Source organism: Penicillium nucicola (assembly GCF_028828085.1).
Source record: "Penicillium nucicola strain IBT 29836 chromosome Unknown utg000001l, whole genome shotgun sequence".
Classification (NCBI taxonomy): Eukaryota; Fungi; Ascomycota; class Eurotiomycetes; order Eurotiales; family Aspergillaceae; genus Penicillium; species Penicillium nucicola.
The window spans coordinates 4608789-4627622 of record NW_026643125.1 but is presented as its reverse complement, the minus strand read 5'-3'; the positions used below and the strand labels follow the sequence as shown (position 1 = coordinate 4627622).

General features: G+C 46.4%; 8 protein-coding genes across 8 annotated transcripts; 6 read left to right on the top strand and 2 right to left on the bottom strand.

Annotated features, from left to right (window-relative positions):
- Positions 1-689: 689 nt before the first annotated feature.
- On the top strand, positions 690-2138 carry N7511_001732 (uncharacterized protein; the record flags this gene model as incomplete). Its single annotated transcript, XM_057124157.1, has 1 exon — positions 690-2138. One exon carries the CDS (start codon positions 690-692, stop codon positions 2136-2138), a length of 1449 nt encoding a protein of 482 aa, XP_056989890.1.
- Positions 2139-2864: 726 nt separating this feature from the next.
- On the top strand, positions 2865-3535 carry N7511_001731 (uncharacterized protein; the record flags this gene model as incomplete). The annotated part of the gene is made up of 2 exons (XM_057124156.1): positions 2865-2918; positions 2966-3535. 2 exons carry the CDS (start codon positions 2865-2867, stop codon positions 3533-3535), a joined length of 624 nt encoding a protein of 207 aa, XP_056989889.1.
- An 816-nt stretch (positions 3536-4351) lies between these two features.
- N7511_001730 (fungal specific transcription factor domain-containing protein) lies at positions 4352-5972 on the top strand (the record flags this gene model as incomplete). Its single annotated transcript, XM_057124155.1, has 2 exons — positions 4352-4741; positions 4794-5972. 2 exons carry the CDS (start codon positions 4352-4354, stop codon positions 5970-5972), a joined length of 1569 nt encoding a protein of 522 aa, XP_056989888.1.
- A 584-nt stretch (positions 5973-6556) lies between these two features.
- N7511_001729 (uncharacterized protein) lies at positions 6557-7227 on the top strand (the record flags this gene model as incomplete). The annotated part of the gene is made up of 2 exons (XM_057124154.1): positions 6557-6766; positions 6811-7227. 2 exons carry the CDS (start codon positions 6557-6559, stop codon positions 7225-7227), a joined length of 627 nt encoding a protein of 208 aa, XP_056989887.1.
- A 1092-nt stretch (positions 7228-8319) lies between these two features.
- Positions 8320-8670, top strand: N7511_001728 (uncharacterized protein; the record flags this gene model as incomplete). Its single annotated transcript, XM_057124153.1, has 1 exon — positions 8320-8670. One exon carries the CDS (start codon positions 8320-8322, stop codon positions 8668-8670), a length of 351 nt encoding a protein of 116 aa, XP_056989886.1.
- A 4222-nt stretch (positions 8671-12892) lies between these two features.
- Positions 12893-13114, bottom strand: N7511_001727 (uncharacterized protein; the record flags this gene model as incomplete). Its single annotated transcript, XM_057124152.1, has 1 exon — positions 12893-13114. One exon carries the CDS (start codon positions 13112-13114, stop codon positions 12893-12895), a length of 222 nt encoding a protein of 73 aa, XP_056989885.1.
- A 236-nt stretch (positions 13115-13350) lies between these two features.
- On the bottom strand, positions 13351-13564 carry N7511_001726 (uncharacterized protein; the record flags this gene model as incomplete). The annotated part of the gene is made up of 2 exons (XM_057124151.1): positions 13351-13410; positions 13433-13564. 2 exons carry the CDS (start codon positions 13562-13564, stop codon positions 13351-13353), a joined length of 192 nt encoding a protein of 63 aa, XP_056989884.1.
- A 3000-nt stretch (positions 13565-16564) lies between these two features.
- Positions 16565-17656, top strand: N7511_001725 (DNA/RNA-binding domain E.t1.c1-type; the record flags this gene model as incomplete). The annotated part of the gene is made up of 2 exons (XM_057124150.1): positions 16565-17077; positions 17144-17656. 2 exons carry the CDS (start codon positions 16565-16567, stop codon positions 17654-17656), a joined length of 1026 nt encoding a protein of 341 aa, XP_056989883.1.
- Positions 17657-18834: the final 1178 nt, after the last annotated feature.

Here is an 18834-nt window from a genome sequence, read left to right as displayed (position 1 = left end):
GGGTCTTGGCTCTCAACTTGTACATTGACAGACTGTTCACCGAGAATCATGCACATTGGTAAACTTGTCTGTAGGCCCCAAACCAGTTAAATATGGACCAATCCAAACAAGGGGAAAGCGACTAGCACCAGAACTATTTTTAGACTATAATAGTTTGTACACCGTAAATGTACACAATGGCTAGTAATTTGTCTTTAGTCGCAAGGAGTTAAATTTACAACTCAAGCCCACAGCAAGCCACAGCAAGCAAGCAGGGCCATACAGCCAAATATTGAGGCTTGATTACCATATAAACCTTCCTCGAGCACATTCAACTTTACGCTGCTCTATCTTTACTGGGAGCCACTGGAAGTGCCAATACTAACCATGATTCGTTCTGACCAAGATCAATTCAATACAGGGTATGTCCATCTCATTGACCACTGATCTGAAACCAGGCTAAGATTTGCAGACGCGGTGCATACGATACAACAGGGGTCAAGAAACCGGGTGTCCCACCTCCACCGCCAAAGTAAAGATGACGTTTCCGCCTCCATTCGGGATATGATATAAATAATAGCTGCCCAGAATACTGATTCTATGCCATTGTACACAACGAAAAGATACACAACAGATCGTCAACAGATTGTCGGTGTTCATCTCCACTCGGAATACCAACCCCTTCAGAGATTCTTGCTTTCCCACCTAAAATGTCCGAACAACCTGATGAGGCACTTCATACTCTCCTTGATACCTTTGTCCCAGGGCTTTCATGGCTTATACGGCTCATCTCGACCGCTCTGGGTGTTCACCTGTTGTCTTCTGTTCTGCCGTTGGTTGCCCTTCCGATCATTTTGACGTTCTTGCTGCCGTCACTTTCGAGGGCTCTGGAACCCATCATTTCACTATTTGTCGCCTCCGCGGAAATCAAACACCGGAATAATCTATACCCTCAAGTTATGAGATGGACATCTAGTGTCAGATTTCACAGCTGCTCAAGCTCCGTTGTTGTTGGGATTACGGAGGCATTCGGATTTCTTTGGGATTCTAATGATGACTCTCTAGACTTTGTGGAAACCGAGAGCCCAGCCTACCGGGGAAAGATAGAAAAGATTCGCATCACTCCTGGACAAGAGCGTTTTCACTTCTTTCGGTATCAAAACTGCTGGTTTGCTTTCTACCGCGACCCGCACCGGAAGGCTCTGGACTCCTTCTCGAGAAATGCCGAGGATATCACATTTTATTACATGGCCTGGAACCAGAAAATTCTGGATGATCTTCTGGTGGATATCCAAAAATACAATGTTGACGGCCGCCTTGGTCAATTGGCCGTGTTCTGTGCACATCAAAATAAGCGGGATGTGGGCTGGCAGAAGATGTGCGACGAGATTCCTCGCAGCCTAGACAGCCTAGCGCAGGATGGAGAGATGAAGCGAGAGATGATTGCCGATGTCGAAAGATTCCTCAGCAAAGACGTTATTGAGTTTTATCGGAAACTTGGCATCCCACATCGACGAGGCTATCTGTTTCATGGCCCACCGGGGACTGGTAAAAGCAGCTGCTGCAAGGTGATTGCCACGCACTTTGAGCTTCCAATGTATATAATCAACCTCGCAACCGTTGATGATTTTGGTCTACAAGAGTTGTTCCGCACACTACCGGCTCTTCCTGCACGCTGTATGGTGGTACTGGAAGATATAGACACAGCCGGGATCGATCAGCGTGGCAATACTGTGAATGAAGAAAAGGATACATCTCGTCCGAAAGGAATCACGTTGGCAACTGTTCTTAATGCGTTGGATGGCATTGGAGCCCACAGCGGCCACATACTCGTTGCCACCACGAATGCCGAGGCAAGCCTTGACTCGGCTCTGACTCGACCTGGACGTTTAGACAAGCAATTTGAGTTCCGAAATCCCGATGCATCGACAATACACGACTACTTCTCTTTCTTTTTCGGTAATCGTGATGCCAATGCAACGTCCCCAAATACAAAGCTTGATCTGCTGGCCAGTCAATTCTCCGACGCCGTTTCTCTTTTGGCCTTGTCACCTGCTGCGCTGCAGGAGTATTTCTTGCAGTGCAATAAAGACCCGGAGCTTGCAGTCAAAAATGCGGCAAAATTAGAAACCACCGATCTAAAATCGGCTGGTCCTTAATTTTACGGGCGACAATGAAACTTGAGGTCGGCTTACGTCTAATGGTGGAGATCTCATTGGGCTACACATAAATTTCTTTGATATTTGCATTCGAGAACTTGAAATTCAATCTTAGTGACGTGAAACTAGCAAAAGGTTCGAAGGTCTGAAGATCATATTTTTGGTTAGAATTATTGGCCTAACACGGAAGTCACAATTTCATGCAGAGAGAATAGACTGATCCTGTTAGAAACAATGAACTAAATTAAATCCAAATTCAAAACGAAATTTAAATAATTCACGTTGTGGGAACATAGACTCCGCGTCGGTGATCAGGATCCGCGGGACTTTACTCGTTTTCCGATAAGCCGTTTTCCATAGTCGATTGCTTCATCTTTAAACTCTCTAAATTCCGGTCCCTAAACAGCAATACTCAGTGAAAATAAAGCAACAGCTATGCTCGCCAAATATGCTGTAAGGTTGTATGATGTTGCACTAGAGATATCCTTATCACAATCCATGTGATACCGGCCTAGATCTTTCATTGCAGGCAAAGGCGATTCGATATTGTCTCAGATCCACGAATGGATATCTAGCGGCGCGTGGTGCGGCATGATGAGAAAGCTGCCAATTGTGGTTTTATATACCGTACTATGACTCCAAGGATATGACCACCTTCCCTTCTCTGGAGAAGACAACATTCCAAAATATTTACTAGCGTCTGACTTGAATTTTTTGAGGCTCAAAATGGAGGTGACTCTCTCCGCAACAATTACCTACCTGATGGTCTTGAAGTTAGAAGTGAGCATCACTTTCTGTCCCGGATAAGGTTACTAACACTTGACCAGCCCTGGGATCATTTCCACATTCGAGAACAAGACGAAACAGGGGTCATGATAGGAGCAGCAGGCAGCAAGCTCCGGCTCTCCCTCGACGAGATGAAAAGCTCCATGTTTGGGTGCGCATTTCTTCTCGATCGTGGAGGATACTTTTGGTGTATCGTGTGTCATACATTGCGGCATTGGAGAGATCCCGAATGGAAGCCACTCTCCGGAACTGATGGCTTGCGGGTCGGTAGCAGAACTCAAAGAGGACTACTGTACCTATGTCCTGTGTTATCTGGTAACACGTCCACTTCGGTTCCATTTTCTGTGCTGAAGATGACGACACCTGGTCGAGTAATGACTTGGCAAGCTGAGCATCCGGACAGCGAGTATACGCTACAGGTCAAGGCTGAGCTACTGTGCCAACTTTGCAAAGCAGCTTGGCTTGGAAATTGGAAAAGATGTCGGCGCCTGATTCTCAGCTTCACTATTGGTTGCTCACGGCTTTTGTTGATTGTCGTAGTCATGACCAAGGGACTGGCAAATGCGATTTGGGAACGGCTATCCAGGGATTCCTTTGAGCCTCTCGAGTGATTCTATGCATTTAATTATCTTCTTTCTTCGACCGGGTACGAGATGCGGGCTGGAGGTTGTCCATCAATGTAACACAATAGTATTGTTTTATTTCCTGCTTCAAATTGATGAAAAGAATTTGAGAGAGTGATCGAGACGTGACTCCATCAGAACAGCTCTTGGCATATTTTCACTTTGCAGGAGGCTTAGCTACCAAGAAATTACCTGTTTCTGCCAGAAAAACCTGATACTAACAGAACATGTTGCCCATTTCGACAGAAACCGTGGACATACCCATGGCCAGAATTTGTCTTTTCTGGAAGATTGATTAATGAATATTCCGAATTGAAACAGCGGAGAGGCTATGACTGAAGTCAAGATGAGCCCTGCCACTAAGATAAGCCTCAGTGCCGTCCCCTTCCGTGAAACATATATTTGCTGTGCCCACACAACTGTCATAGACTTCAGTTTCTTTCTTCATGTTCCTGCTCTAAAGAGTTGACCTAGCAATCGCAGACCAGAATGAAAGCTCGTACTCATAGAGCGTGTCGATACTGTCAGGTCAGAAAAAAACGCTGCATTGGGGGGCGTCCTTGTCAAAATTACGTTGAAGATGGTAGAGAGACCTGTGAGTTTGGCCTCACTGAGATTGGTGGAAAGCGAGATGTACTTCAACTTCAGAAGATGCAGCGGTTCTCAAGGCGCAGATCGGCCTGCTTGCGGTGCCGCAGAAAAAAAGCTCGTTGTACTGGCAAGGGATCTCCGTGTGGAACATGTACCGCAAGCGGGCTTGGAAGCACGTGTGAGTTTCCAAAGACAGAAACACGCGCCGACCACATGGCAACTCCAAATCATTGCAATATCACCACCAATTCACCTCGACAGGACGTTCTAGGTACGGATCAGATCCAACGGCCTGAAAGATCTGTCCGTGAAGAATGCGATATTGAGTCGATATCCTTCATCTCCACATTTGCTGCACTTGACAGAAGTCCCGCAGGCCACGACGAGTCACTGGAAGATGCTACAATCAGTCCTCAGGCTAGTAGCCTGACTGCAATCTCGGAGCTGAGTGAATCCTCAAGCCTGGATTTGAGCAGCTTCGAAAATGCTGCTGACTCATCTTCACCGAAAGACCGCCCTTCATATGAGCAGCTATTCGATGTCCTCCCAGGTCGTGAGATGATTGACCACTTGATAAAAACATATTTTGCCTCTATTTCCACGGTAGGGTCAATCCATCAATAATGCCATGACATGTCCACTAACAACAACCTAGCTATTTGGCGTCATTGACGCCACCGCCTTTGGAGCTGAGTATACGCTTTTCTTGCGGGACCGTTATTCAATGAATAGCTCCTGGTTAGCATTGCTTTTCGCAATCCTGGCCCTCGCGTGCCGTGCAGAAGAAGATCCCACAAAAGGCGGTTTCCCAGACGCTGCGTCGACTTGGTATGAAGAAACCGCCTGGAAATGTCTATCAGTCAACGGCTCACCATCTCATTCACCGCTGAGTACTTTGAAGGCAATGTTACTCATCATCTACGGTCGCACACACCGTGGAGAGAATGTTCTCAGTCAACTGCGAATGGCTTATCGGATGGCAATTTCCACCAAAAGTCACTTCGATACTGCTCAGTGTGTTTCAAATCCCTCAGTCTGCAAAGAGTTTCGGGCTATTTTGCTTGGATTGAAAACTCTCTTTATCATCAACGCCCAAATGCATGACTACTACCGCAACCCGGATCTCACACAAGAATTGCAGTTACTACTTGATACCGCCATAGAGACTTCTGAATTGACTGCCGTGGAAGTGTTATCTCCCATGCAGATGACGTTCACGAACTTGTACTTTCAGCTTTTGAAGATATCAGAAACGATATGTTCGACAACAGAACTTGGTTGGAGGTCGGATTGGAGCGTCTCTACACTTGAAACTGAGATATCACGCATGGAGGATTGCTGCAGCAAGCTCTCCATCGAGTCGAATGGGGCTGTTTGGCAGTTGACTTCTACCCACCCAATCTTCGGGATACTGCAGTGCTATCTCAACTATGTGGTTCATCTTCTCTTTTTGCCTGATCTTGAGAAATACCTAGAAGGGGATATTGCAGTCGATACAAAGTTATCTGCCTTCAAGTGTATTGCGTTCGCAAAGGCCTCGTTGCGAACTTTCAATCACCTGGCAGAAAACATGGAGCCCAGTACTTATGGTTGGTATATTCGAGGGCTCGGAAGCTACTATGCCGAGCAGTCTGCATATTCTCTCGCCAGAGGTGCCGAAGAACTTGAAGGACAAGAAGATGCCGAGAACTGCCGTTCTTTAGTGCAGCGTACGTTGCAGATATTTTCTACATTATCAGGCCGCAGCATCTTCTCTGCGCGAGGAGCTTCTAACCTTCAGCATCCATTAATGCCCCCCGGACCCCAAGGCTATTGCTCAGGTGTTGTTATGTGAGTTTGCTCTAGGGTTAGTGTGGACAGCTTTGTAGGTAATATGTGCCTTTCGCGGTTTTCTCTGTATTGGAAGGCACATCCTTCGTTTCGTGGCTTGGGCCATCAGTTTGTGGAGCTGGAATTTCTTTTTTGTATCATATACGCCATCATTACACATGCTTGCAATTAATATCCTTTCAGCTGAAATTCCACACAGAACTCCACAAATGAGGTTTCAGAACTGTAGCTTCCGTAAAGAAGAATTGAATTACTCGCACCGTTTGGGCCGCCCCGAAGCTCTGCCTATGATCGGATAGGTGATTCTTCCGATGGATAACGATTCGATCATTCGACGGAAGGAAATTGATCGTTGTATGCATGTATTACAGCTACGTCCTCCCAAAGAGCTTAATCACAGCCGCCACTATGTCTGAAAGATCAGTTGGGCAGTATAAAACACCATTTGCCTCCCGGATTAAGCACGGTAGTCTATTTTCTCCGTTCCATTCTTCGAGGACAAAAACAAGCCCAGTCATCTAGAACATCGAAACTAGCCCTCATTTGGTTAGTCTCTCTTTCACCGCAGATATGACATTCAATCAAAGCATGTCATTCGACAACAGCATTCGACCTTCGGTCATGGAGATGATGGGATATACAAACTTGGAAGCACTCGCGCCGCCCCATGAAACGGTCACCGAGGTGGTAACATCTCTCCGGTCGCGACCAAATGTAGTGTCAGGGCCCACTACGTATGGAAGAGGGGATAGAAAAGCATGCAACAGCTTTCTGAAATTCGGAATCCAAGATGGTGATGTATGTTCTTCAGTTTAGTACAAGTTGTTCCACGCTCAATATAGTTGCAGTTCACTAGAAAGGTCGAAGAAGCGATCGGCAGGCATCCCTTCCCTCTCCACCAAGGCCCGGTCATCGTCCAATCGTCCAACCTTCCAAGCAACTGGAATATCCATGCCGCCCACCCGTGCCAAAAGGGAGTATCCATGTTTCGAAGCGTCTCGGGCAATCTGGAGCGTGGTGTGACAACTCTAAAGCTCTATCCGCTCTCCCACAACGTGTCAAGCACCGAATTTGCACAGGAACGAGGAACACCGCAAACGTTTGATTTGAAATCGACTGACGTACTTTTTGTTCGAGGCGCGATCAAGATGGAGATTTCGGTGCCGGCTGGAGGGTTTTTCGTATGGCAAGGATTCTCTAAAAATCCGTGGGGAAAAGATCCAGCAGCATGTGAGGCGCCCGCTTTCATGAAGATCTAGTGCACATCATTGCAAGCTTGGATCAGCGTGTGATTAACACAGCATGTCTATTCAACGTATGTTAGCTACAATATATGGTATTGTTCGTATCAATTTACCGGGATACACTCCATGAATGTACTGTATTGGTAACTGATTCTCAGGCAGTTCAGGTTTTGTGCCTGATCTATAACGGATCTGTAATTTCCGTTTCGCAGCATCCCCACCGTCCTGGATTCTTCATTCCAGGTCAAACAGCGGAACGCATGCAGGACTGGTATCAATAGCAACGTGATTCCGGGTCCAAATTCAGATTCAAACCGTATCAGCTTGCGACCATGTTGAAGTGCTTTCTTTGTTTTGTCACTATTAGGCACTTTCTCTTCTCGAATGAAAATGGCCATGGTCCCTTGTCGATGGGACCCGGAGCATGGCGTAGGCTGATTGCGTCCGGTCCGTCGGAGCCAATCTTGCTCCCACAAAGCTAGGTTGGTCCAATAATGAATTTCCTGTAGCCGCTGTAACCACAAGTGGGTGTTATTCCCTGTTGCTATGAGTTCCGCAGCCCGCAGACCCTCGTGGCCCGATGCCCCTCCCAGGATGACTGGGGTCAAGTCGGTTCCGAGAAAGCGGAGAAAAGAATCCAGCTGCGTTGACAAGTCTGATAGCAGCTTTTCCGCAGTGACTGGGGGCATTTTGTCTGATGGAAATGGGCTGTGAGTACCTAGAATCAGAAAAGTTGGGTCGGCAGGGGTTATCACGCACGCATCCAGAAAGAGGATAGGTTCGATCATACTGCATGATTAAACCTGCACACTCCAATGCGATGTCAGAACGAATACACTGTGTACCCCCCCCCCTGAGTACGAAAGACGACAACCTTGTTTTCATTTTCTATAAATCTTATTTGACGCAAGCTTCCAGTTGATGCTCGTTGATTTGTGCATATGTCGAGTTGAGTCTTTACTGTTCCCTGTCTGAATCTCCACCTGTCATGAGCATTCTACAATTCTTGCAGTGTCTGGGTCGCTCAAAGGTCGAAGAACTATTTCATCCGATTCGCCACATATGTGCTAATACTCTGTGTAGCGTACAACTGCCCTCGTCAGTGCAATGGAATCTTCTCCCGACGAGACAGGCAGCACCGGGCCAAAGGCAACTTGGGCACATATTCTGGGCTCCTATTTTGAATGCATACATTTCAGTGACCTCCTGAGGATCATGCTTTACAGCGCCAAGGTGGGTGCAGCTGCACGTCCTCAAGTGGTCCAGGTGCGGTCCATCCAGTACGGTTTCAATGACGAAAAGAGATCCCTCGTTCTTGATCAATTGGAGGTCGAAGTCATTGTGGATGCTACCAAGAAGACAGTCGTTCAGTATATGCAGTATCCAGATGTGATGGTCATGGATGGAGGCGCGGATGCAGTGGAGAGGTTTTCGCCTATTCCACACACGATATCATGAACCACTCAAGAATCGGAAGTGGATAATTACACCAATTTTGTACGCCTATGCTCTTCTCTCCCTGATATAAGTTCGAAGTCATCATTGGATATCATGCAATGAGAACTCATTAGAGTAGTTGTTCAAGCTAGATATCCCATCTTTACTACCTCGGAATGGGACATTGTCGGAAAAGGAACCATCTCCTCATACCAAAAACAAACAACATATCCGCGCTCGCAGACGCCCCTTGCGGACCGTTCAGAGACCATATCTACGATACTGATCGATGGTATATGAATCTGGATTGTATTATAAGAAGTACTCGTCGCGATTGGGCGGATTGTGGTATTGGATCAAACTTCAAATTAATTGATCATACCTGTTTCTTGTAAGCACACCGAGGAGGGTACAAGATCTGAACCATACCAAATAAGGTAAAAATAATGACAGAATTCTTTGCCCCTTTTGCGACGTCACACGTAGGTCATAGCTCATTGCATATGAATTTTACGGGATGAAGTGGAAATCAACTCTAGGCTCTATAGATACTGGCCGAAAGATCAGCAATATTGAATTTGCCAAACTTGAACCGTGCAGTGATCCGGCTCATCTACATAGCATTCCAAGCTGTAGTAGCATTTCCCCTGTCGGGCGCAAAGTCCATTATACTTGGAACGACGCATATGACTTTTGACAGTCGATCCATCGTTCCCAAATTGCGGCAAGAGCCTGCATTGATTGTAGAAATTTGGCGTTAACTTCTTAGGAAGAAGACTGATTCTGTGAAGCTCAGCAGACAGTGTCGAATCCCTGAGTGGACGCCCACGAGTGGACGAAACAGGATAGAACATGAGGACATGAAAACGCCGGTGACTCCCATTCCGTAATGTGATACGAAAAAAGACACACCGCAATCCTGTTGGGATAGAATTTTCTGTAAAACGGCTGTGGAGCTGCACCAAGAGTGTCACCCACTGGCGTCGGTCGATTTGGCCATGGACTACGCAGCTCCAGGCTGAAGTCCAATTGGCTTCTAGCTATCAAGGACAAGCAGCCAATGAAGACCAAGTCAAGTTTCAGGAGACCGAAACAAATAATTTTTTGGGTTGCCAGAGCTAGCCAATTGTCTTGGATCAACGAATAGTATCGATAGGGACTGGCATATGCGAAGTTCTTTCAGCGCCTAGGCCATTAAATCGCAATGTAGGCACAAGTAAATCACCCAATCACGCTATAGATCGCCAATAATCATGGTTTGTCTGCTGCGGGCCCACAGTAAATTACTGGCGAAGAAAAGGTTGGAGGTAGGACCGGGGCAGTTCGGGACACCTTTTTGAGGCAATTGGTCATTCGAAGCAATTGGCCATCATTTCATCCGCTAACCACCAGTTCCGGTTTATAGGGGTTCTACAGAGCACGGATGCCCTAGCGCTCTGCTCATAGTTGGGCGCAAAGCCGGCGTCATGCCCATGATTTCTGATCCCCCCTTCGCATCTCAGCACTTTCATTTCTTCATAGGGCAGAATACAATGTTACCTCATATTCCTGCCAGCTTCAACATATTGCTTACAAGTAAGCCCGCTGCACAGATCTTTGGGGTGTACAATAATATACCGCAAGCTAAAGCATTTTTGTGACGGTGTGTATCCGCCACCTCAGCCCATTCTAAATCCTCAAGAAAAAAGACCTAAGCTGCCGCACGAACCAACACTTGCGTCACTTCCATCCATCTTTGAGAAACAGAAGCACAAGAACCATGGTTCAGCGGACTCGAAACAATCGCAGCCCCATAAAGACGGTTGGGCCCAAGAAGCGTCCAGAGGGCAGCAGATATCGCAGGGCGGAGGGCATCTGCCGAAAATGAATAAGTGGATGATAGAGATCACTAGAATTGATACAACATCGATTATCATATCGTCAAATAGCGGGATACCGTTTCTCGCTTCTTAAGAAAGTCTCGATCGCATTCTCACGGAATGCATTACTGCTCTGGGCCCCTGGCGAGGCGATTCTTATCAGAATCCAAGCGGTTGAGTTGTTGAAATATATACAGACTCACGGGGAGCAGTACCGCCTATTCTGGAATTGGATATTGTGTTTAGATATTGGTAAATGGATTGAAACGCTCAGCTCAGATACATTCAATAATGAGTTCAACCAAGTCTGTTCTTCCTGAGCTCGCGAATGCTCTGCTGCTTTCAATTATCCTGAATATGGATAGGTTTTTCATGCGTTGCCCAACCTTCTTTTCATGTATAAGGAATCTGTATTGTTATATATGAGTACACAAGAAGTTGAATGATTTTCTCCCTCGTTGGGGATGTCACTGCTCTTATTTCCTTCAACTGGGCCCCAAGCCTTGGGCTCAAACCTCCGGCGGTTTTCTCCATTGATATCCTTGCCTATCTCTCTAAACATTAGATCAATATCATCCAGCAAATATACCATAGGCTCATCATTGTGCTTTTGGTGGTCGCTGGTTCCACCAAGACAGCCTTTAACACTGACAGATGCAGGGGCATCGTTGAAGCCTCGGGTAGACTTCGCATTCCTCAAACCCCTTTCCCATGCGAGTAAAGGAACTGAATTGTTCACAAGTTCAGTGTTCGTGCGTTCTCGTTCGTATGGTACGCTGTAATAGACCGACTAGTTCACGGCACGACCTGCGCAAATCTCATACCCGTTAGCAACAACCTTTCACTGTAACGCAGCACTATGAGATTGAACAGACCTAGTTGCATAGCTTTTTCCTTGGTCCCCATGATATCTGATATAGCACTTGTTGGAGGGATTGGTTCGTGCCTTTGAGAGAGCAGCTGGCCAGGAAGTCAACTCTTCGTCCGCAAAAAATACCTCGACTCCCTTAGGAATATCCTAGTGACTCCATATGAACTGAATGAATGTGAGAGTGCAAATGGAAAGGGGTTCCCCGAGGGAGATGTGGACGGAGAGCAGAGTACGCCACTTGAAAATTGGAGACATCCTCTATGAAGAGGAGCTGCTCTTGACTTTTCCAAGCAAATGTATCCCTCCTGTGGCTCTTGCTTCCATCTCTGACTGTCCAGCAACGTCACCGAGATGACCATCAGGAGGTCTTCAGTAGTAGGATGTGTTTGTAGACAGTGGTCGGTGAGAACGTGTCAAATCTGGCGTGCTGTTACATAACGGCACTTGCGATGAAAGAGGTCTGAGTTTGGTTGAGGGTGTAATGTTGTTTGATCTTGGAATGCGAGGTAGAGAGTTTGCGAGAAGCAGAAGAAGCTCAGCACTACCTGTCTGTTTTAGGTAAGGCACCCTTGGATTGTCTTCTCTTCACCACTGCCTCACGCACCTCAATACCCTGGCCTAGCTTGTGTCTTTCACCTGCCAGCTCTTGAAAATAAAACACACGCCATATCCGTGTGACAAACTTTCTTTTCCGTCCCATCCTTTCCGACGAGTTCAAGTTCACTGAGTTTTCAAAGTCCCCCCAGCAGAAGCTTTCATATTGAACCCCGAAGTCTGGCCTTTGAGATGCTTCAACATGTAGTATCTCTCTGGCAGATTGGTAACTTGTGCTAATTCATACTATTTATAGCACCGACAGTCCTCAGGCCCACCGAACTCTTGACCTCTCCCATCCGTCTCTTCGTCAACCGATCGTCGTGCATGATTTCTCGATTTTCGACCAAAATACCTGATAAAGCTGCTTTCGGCAAGCATTTTCGTAATTTTATTATTGGAGTTACAGTTTCCTATACTCTTATCAGGACGAAAGACCTGGCGTGGGCTCCAAGGGCTGCTTGAACGCTGGGCAAAAGCTCCCCGACCGCACAGCTCTCGCGCTTTGTTGCTTCAACATGATGAAGCTGCCGCATACCATACAATAATCTTGTTGATCTCTTGGGGTCAAAAGGCTAATCCTCAGGATCGCTAGCCGAAAGCTGCCTCTGTTGAAGACTCTACCTCGTTATGCGCAGTCATATATGAAGGGTACTCGTGGCGTCGATTGAGACATACCGCAACTCCGGAAGGAAGCACAACTAGTGGTGCAGGGTGAATCTTCCTATGGCTCAAGGGCTCTCATCGCTAGGTGAATGCAGCCCGAGGCCATAGAGAACACTTCTCATGGCCAGCCTTGGCTCGAAGTTCAACGGAAGACACACACCCTGCTCTGGTACAGTACCATCAAGTCCACTTCTCACTTCTCCATATTCTTTGCAGACAAGATAACTACATAAACTCTAGCTTTCCATCCAATCTACTTCTTCCCACAAAACTCTCTCAAGAAGGTTTCTCTACTCATGTCTCCGTTGGCAAATATAGCCCGGCCACTTGCAGCATCACGTAGAATCACAGTTTCATGCCTCGAGCTATCCCGTCCAGTGCTGATCATGCTTGTGTTATCAATTGTGCAGTCATTGAAGACATAGGTTCGTCGAGTCTCATGGCCAATACCGTTAGGCTCCCCACCGCAGGGCATGATGGCTAAGGCAAGTCAATACTCAAGTTTTGTACTGACAATGCGTATCATAAGTACCTAGGTGTCTCTGTTTGTTCGAAATAGAAAGAGGATCATTGGACTGAAGTTCATCATCTCCGGGGGACTTTCGGTCCTTTGTAAGATAATTTCAATCAGTACAAGTTTCTGAGGGTGTAAGAAATCCCAGACAAGCTTCGAGGCTAGGTTTACCGGGTCCAGACCATCCCTCATGGAAGTCAAGTTTGATCGAGTCTTGGAATTTCATCAGTCACAGGACACTTCGAGGAGAAAGGAGGCTATCATGAGCATAGTACATACCAAAGCATTCCTCTCCATCTTTTTCATGTCTGACTGGATAGGCTCGTGCACCGCTGCAGGGCTTACACCTGAGTCGGTCTCATCTTGAGCTGATGCACCCTGGGAACTGTCTTTGAGCCATTTGAGAGTCATTCTGGAAGCAAATTTCTTTCGTGTAATACCATGAAAGGGAGATTGCACGGGTAGTGTTGGATAGCAGGGGAAGAGAGACCAGAAAGAGGGGCAGTGGATCGACCAGGGGCCGACGTGCCATATTACCCCTAGTATTGTCTATGTACGGCTTGGTATGATTGCTATGTCCATGACATGGGACCAGTTATAGACCCTTTAGTCTGCCGCAGGACCCTACGAGCAAGCCTCGGCGTTAAGACCAGGTCATACAAATCACTATGGTCAAGAGCCCGACATTGGCGCCAGTTGCGGCTTGCTCGGACCAACTCTTTGAGCAAGATCAAAGTTCGGTTCCTCTGCGCTATCCTCCAATGAAGTTGAGGCGATGAAAACCAATTCACATACGTGGTTAGAGCTCTACACTAGTACAGTGCCCTGAGAGCGAGACAGAAGCGCCAATCCTTCCCCGAATCCTCGCTTTTAGATGCCTGTCCAACAATCCTGACAATCTAGACCTTGCATTCCATCATTACTGATTGCTTGATATACCACTTTTTACTGGGAAATGTCCAGGGGAGGTTTCTTGCTCATATAATTGGGTCTCCACCCCGGATCAACATGGACACCCGAGATCAGTTCTTGTTTGATCAGATGAATTACCCAAGCTCATATCTCGCATATCATAACGTTTCAGCGTACTGTCCGGTAGTAGATGTGAGGCTCCCTACGACTTATTATAGAAACGACGATTGCGGCTACGAACAACCAACGGTACCATTTTTGGCTGCACCATCCGCGCCCACGGTGTCCCTCCCGCCGCCGCCTCCCAGATATCGCGCGATCCAACCTCGACCCGATACAAGTGGCATTCAGGTTAAAAGCAGTGATGATACTCCGCTTCTGTTTGAGCTTCGAAAGGGTCGGAGAGGTAGAATGCCCAGAAAGAGCCAACAGAAAAGGAATCGCAAGTCCAAGTCCACTCGGCGAAAGGCAGACACCAACAAGGTTACTTCAACTAAACCAGAGTCACAGAGGTTTGCTTTGCCCATTTCTGGATCTTCTTACTGTTTCCAGTCTAATTTACGGATAACAAATTCAGTTCCACGGTCTTCAACCGATGTACGAATTCCGACCCGGGCTCGAGCAGCCAACAGTCCACTTTCGCTCCTGGTGTAATGCCGCCTACAAACGACGCTTTCATCTCAGGGACAAACCAATCGTCAATTTTTCCCAATTACGCATCCGAAACGCCTGCCCATATCCGGTCAACCGATCATCCCGACGTACACGGCTCCCTTGTTCGGTCAGATAATCACTCTCAATGGCCGAGCATGTCGCTCGGGATACGCCAGAGCCAAGATTATGTGGAAGTAGCCTGTGATGAATTGGCAGTGCATCTTGAAAAGGAACAGGCTCTGCAATCTTTGTACATTTTGCAGGATTATATGGCAAAGCACCCTTCCATCTTTGAAGAGCAAGCACCCGAGACGGTTCACCGATGGCTGGCTGGCATAAACAGCATGAATCAGCCAGGCTCATGCTCATAATAAGTAGAGACAGACCTAGTAGAACAGGTTGCTTAGATAACATATGAAACAAATTCTCATGGGAGCCATATTCTCAGCATCAGCTATCCGTGAACCAAAGGATAGAGGTTCAGGTCACTACCGCACGGGCTTTACAGTATTACGATGAGCAAAGGAGGCCAAGAAAAGCGATTATACATCTTTTTCAGCAGAGCAATTTTCATCTTACATGTGGCTACCATTGAGTTATCAGGAGAAGTCTCTTCCTCTATTGGATGCCCCCGTAAAGCGACAGATCTTCATCCAAGACCAATGATGCTGTCGAGAATAACAATAGCTTTCAGATTACACAACGAAATAATGTCGTCGACATATGCTAGATCTTTGGTCGGCGATAGAACGTGGCATTTGGTATTCCTGGCTATAGCAATAGTCAGAAGAGTCTGGGTCTTCAAATCAGGGTTGCTCGGCCTGTTGGAACTCTGGATGCGGGCATTTTCATGGAAGTGAAATTAGCTTCAACGAGCATTTAGAACTGATCAGTATTTGAGTGTTTTATCCTGTACTAGAGTGCAAGTCTCTCGCTAAAAGTGGAAAGTACTTCACGATTTTTTTTTGATAGTAAAAATTAAACTCAGTCAAGTTTATTACCTCCCTTCTTGACATCATTTATAGGAGAAGCATGATGAAAGTAGCAAAGAATGCGAATGACTATTCCAGAAGTGATATTTGAAACCATAGTCAAAAACACACATCGCTATCATTGGGTCAGCCTTGCCACAGCTACACGTTTAGCAAAGGCCCTCAATTCTCTTGTGTATCAAGCCACGTCACAGTGGACTGATTCAATGTCCAATATGACCCGGCTGTGCTACTAGGAGCTCACACCTGACCCAAATCTATTTCAATTTTCTTCAATTAATATAAAATCAGCGCTGAACAGAATGATAAAGGGATTGTCAAATCCAATTAAATGATAACGACATCTTTCACCATGCCTGAGACAACGTGGGTTTATCATTTCATTGGAAGAGGTACCTCTGAATTTCAGCAAAAAATCAAAAGAAAAGAAAAACAGAAAATATAAAAGTAAAAAAAGGAAATCAAGACAAAAAATAATACAAACCATTAGCATGCTCTTTGATTAAGTGGATCAGTTTCGACCCGCACACAGCAAGAGCTCCACCCGGGTGTACTGTATGACAAGATATTTTGGTATCGGCCACGTAAATACGCTTATGGCACCCACTCTCTAAGAAGTTCCCCGATGTTGCAGAAACTATGATTAGAACACCTGGAAGAGTCTAGAACTAGGGCACGGCAGAGCCTGATACACCCGGGCTTTCTAGGTCACATCCATGGGGCTTTTCGCCATCTACTTAAACGAGCATCTACCTCCTTTTCTTTCAGGTCCATCAATCTCAGCCACATTGATCAAGTCCCAGGGTTTGAGACGGAAGCCGTCAATATGAAAGGACACACTTCAAACATACAAATGGACAAACAGTTGGCCAATCCCATCCCCGAAAACCAGCTGCTCAATGAAGTGAGAGAAATATACGATGAGTTAGTTATTGCAGAAAGAGAATGCATTAATGTGGTGGATATCGTCTCACAAATAGACCAAACCGCGGGACTATCGGATGAACAATGGAGCTTGTGCACCTCGTTGCACCAAACACTCCTCCACAAGCATTTTGACTTTTTCATTGTTTCGCAGCATCCGGCAGCCAGCCCAATCTTGAGAAGCCTGGCTCAAAGATACGAGATGCCTGGACGCATGTGGCGCTACGGAATCTACTCCTATCTGGAGCTGTTTCGCACAAGGCTCCCCAGCCCCAGTGTGCAGGACCATATGCTAGGCTTCATATATTTCTCGTATTCGATGGTGACGCTTCTTCTAGAGCAGGTCTCCACATTTGAAGAAATCTGGACAGAATGCTTGGGGGACCTAGCACGCTATCGTGCTGCAGTGGAGAATTCCGATGAGACAGTCCGCCATCACTGGGTAGACATTTCCAGAGATTGGTACAATCAGGATATCGATCAGTAATTTAGAACTGGCCAAATTCAGCACTATCTTGCCGTTATCTCTCGTCCGGATACTTTGCAGATGTTCTTTTACTTCTCGGAAGCATTACTCAGTGTGGACCGATTTCCAAAAGCGCGGGAAAGCATGATTCAGCTGTTCAACGATATTCTAATCGCACCGGCTGAGGAACACACATTGATTAGTTCTTTTGCGGCTGCCCATGGTGTTATTTTCAAGCGTATGCCATATGACCAGTTTGTCATTCGGTTCCATTTCTTCCTTTTAAAAAATCATCACAGCCGATCGCCTAGTCTCCCGGAGGCACGAGAAAGCACGTTAATCATGTGCTGCAATATTGCAGCGATCTTGGACTATGGAGAAGGGAACGGGGAGTTTGCAACGGACTTTGCTCACAACGCAAGTACTTCTACTGCAGACGCCTATATCATTGCAAAGTACTGGGCATCTGCAACAGCACATATTGAATCAAACAGGCATGTCTATACTGTACAGTACCTGGAACTCTGCACACTGTACTTCAGTATATTTTACTGACCATATCTCGACATCTAGTTTTCTCGCTGGATAACATATGATCAAACACAATTTACGCCTACCAGGCTTGCCTTTCTATTTGCGACAGTTGCTCAACATCCTGAACACTTCGGTCGAGGTCCTTACACCGCACCTGCGCCTGTGGAGTAGAAATCAGGGGACATTGGAAATGAAGGCACGGGTGCTTGTCCGAATTTAGGCCTGTTGAGGCGATGCATTTGTTTAGCTACTGTTATCTAAGTTTTGTTGATAGCTCCCAGAATATGTGAAGCTCTCAAGGCTAGCGAAGATGCAGAGTAACATATGTGTAATTTCTCGCATCTGATGCCCTAAAGATGGAGTGCCGCATTTGTTGTTGGTTGACTTATCATTTGCGGTATTTGCCACTCGAGTCATGTACATTACCCATGTCAGACTTTGAGATGAAGAAAATGCATCGAATGTAATCAGTCTTTGCTATAGTATATAGACAGATTGGGTGTTAGCGGTGGGAGTCTGTCCAGCCCAGCTGCACATACGAGGTTCGTTATGCCCTGCTTTGTGGTCCCAGTGTCGTAAACCTTCTATCAAGTTGCCTTTTTAATCATATGAACAAGTATGAGCAAAGTTTTCCCACAGTATGATGATAATGACTAGAGTCCGTATTTCCGCATCGCCGTGTTCAATGTCAAGCTGTAACTATCTACAGATACAAGGGTTTTACTTTTTGGCTTTCCTCCCCCGTTCTGCACTTATTGATTGAAAGGACAACTACAATATTGCAACCAGAGTAAATAAGTAAATGCACTAGACCTCGTCGATCTGATATCAGTTCACTTGAGCGTGATCTTTTTCACGGGTGCAGTCAAAGAAAGAACGTTTCCTTAATTCATGCGGCCTTTCTATGTCTGTCCTGATAGAATCAATAGGTATCCATGACAGTGTTCTGATGCCAACATGCACATCATCATTTTCAATAAACCGGTTACGCTCCTGTTGATGGCTTGTTGATTCCTAGAGGCGTAAGTGGCGCTCCTTGCGCTATAGCTTAGTCTTTTCAGAGTGACTCGATGGAGCAGATTTGTGCGCAGGATTGGTGAAGGTGTTTCTTGAGGGCTCTGCGGGGATTTGAAAGGTACTATGGTCACTCTATGATGCTGAAGTATGCTCCCAGGGGCTCTGCAGCTCCTGGATCTGGA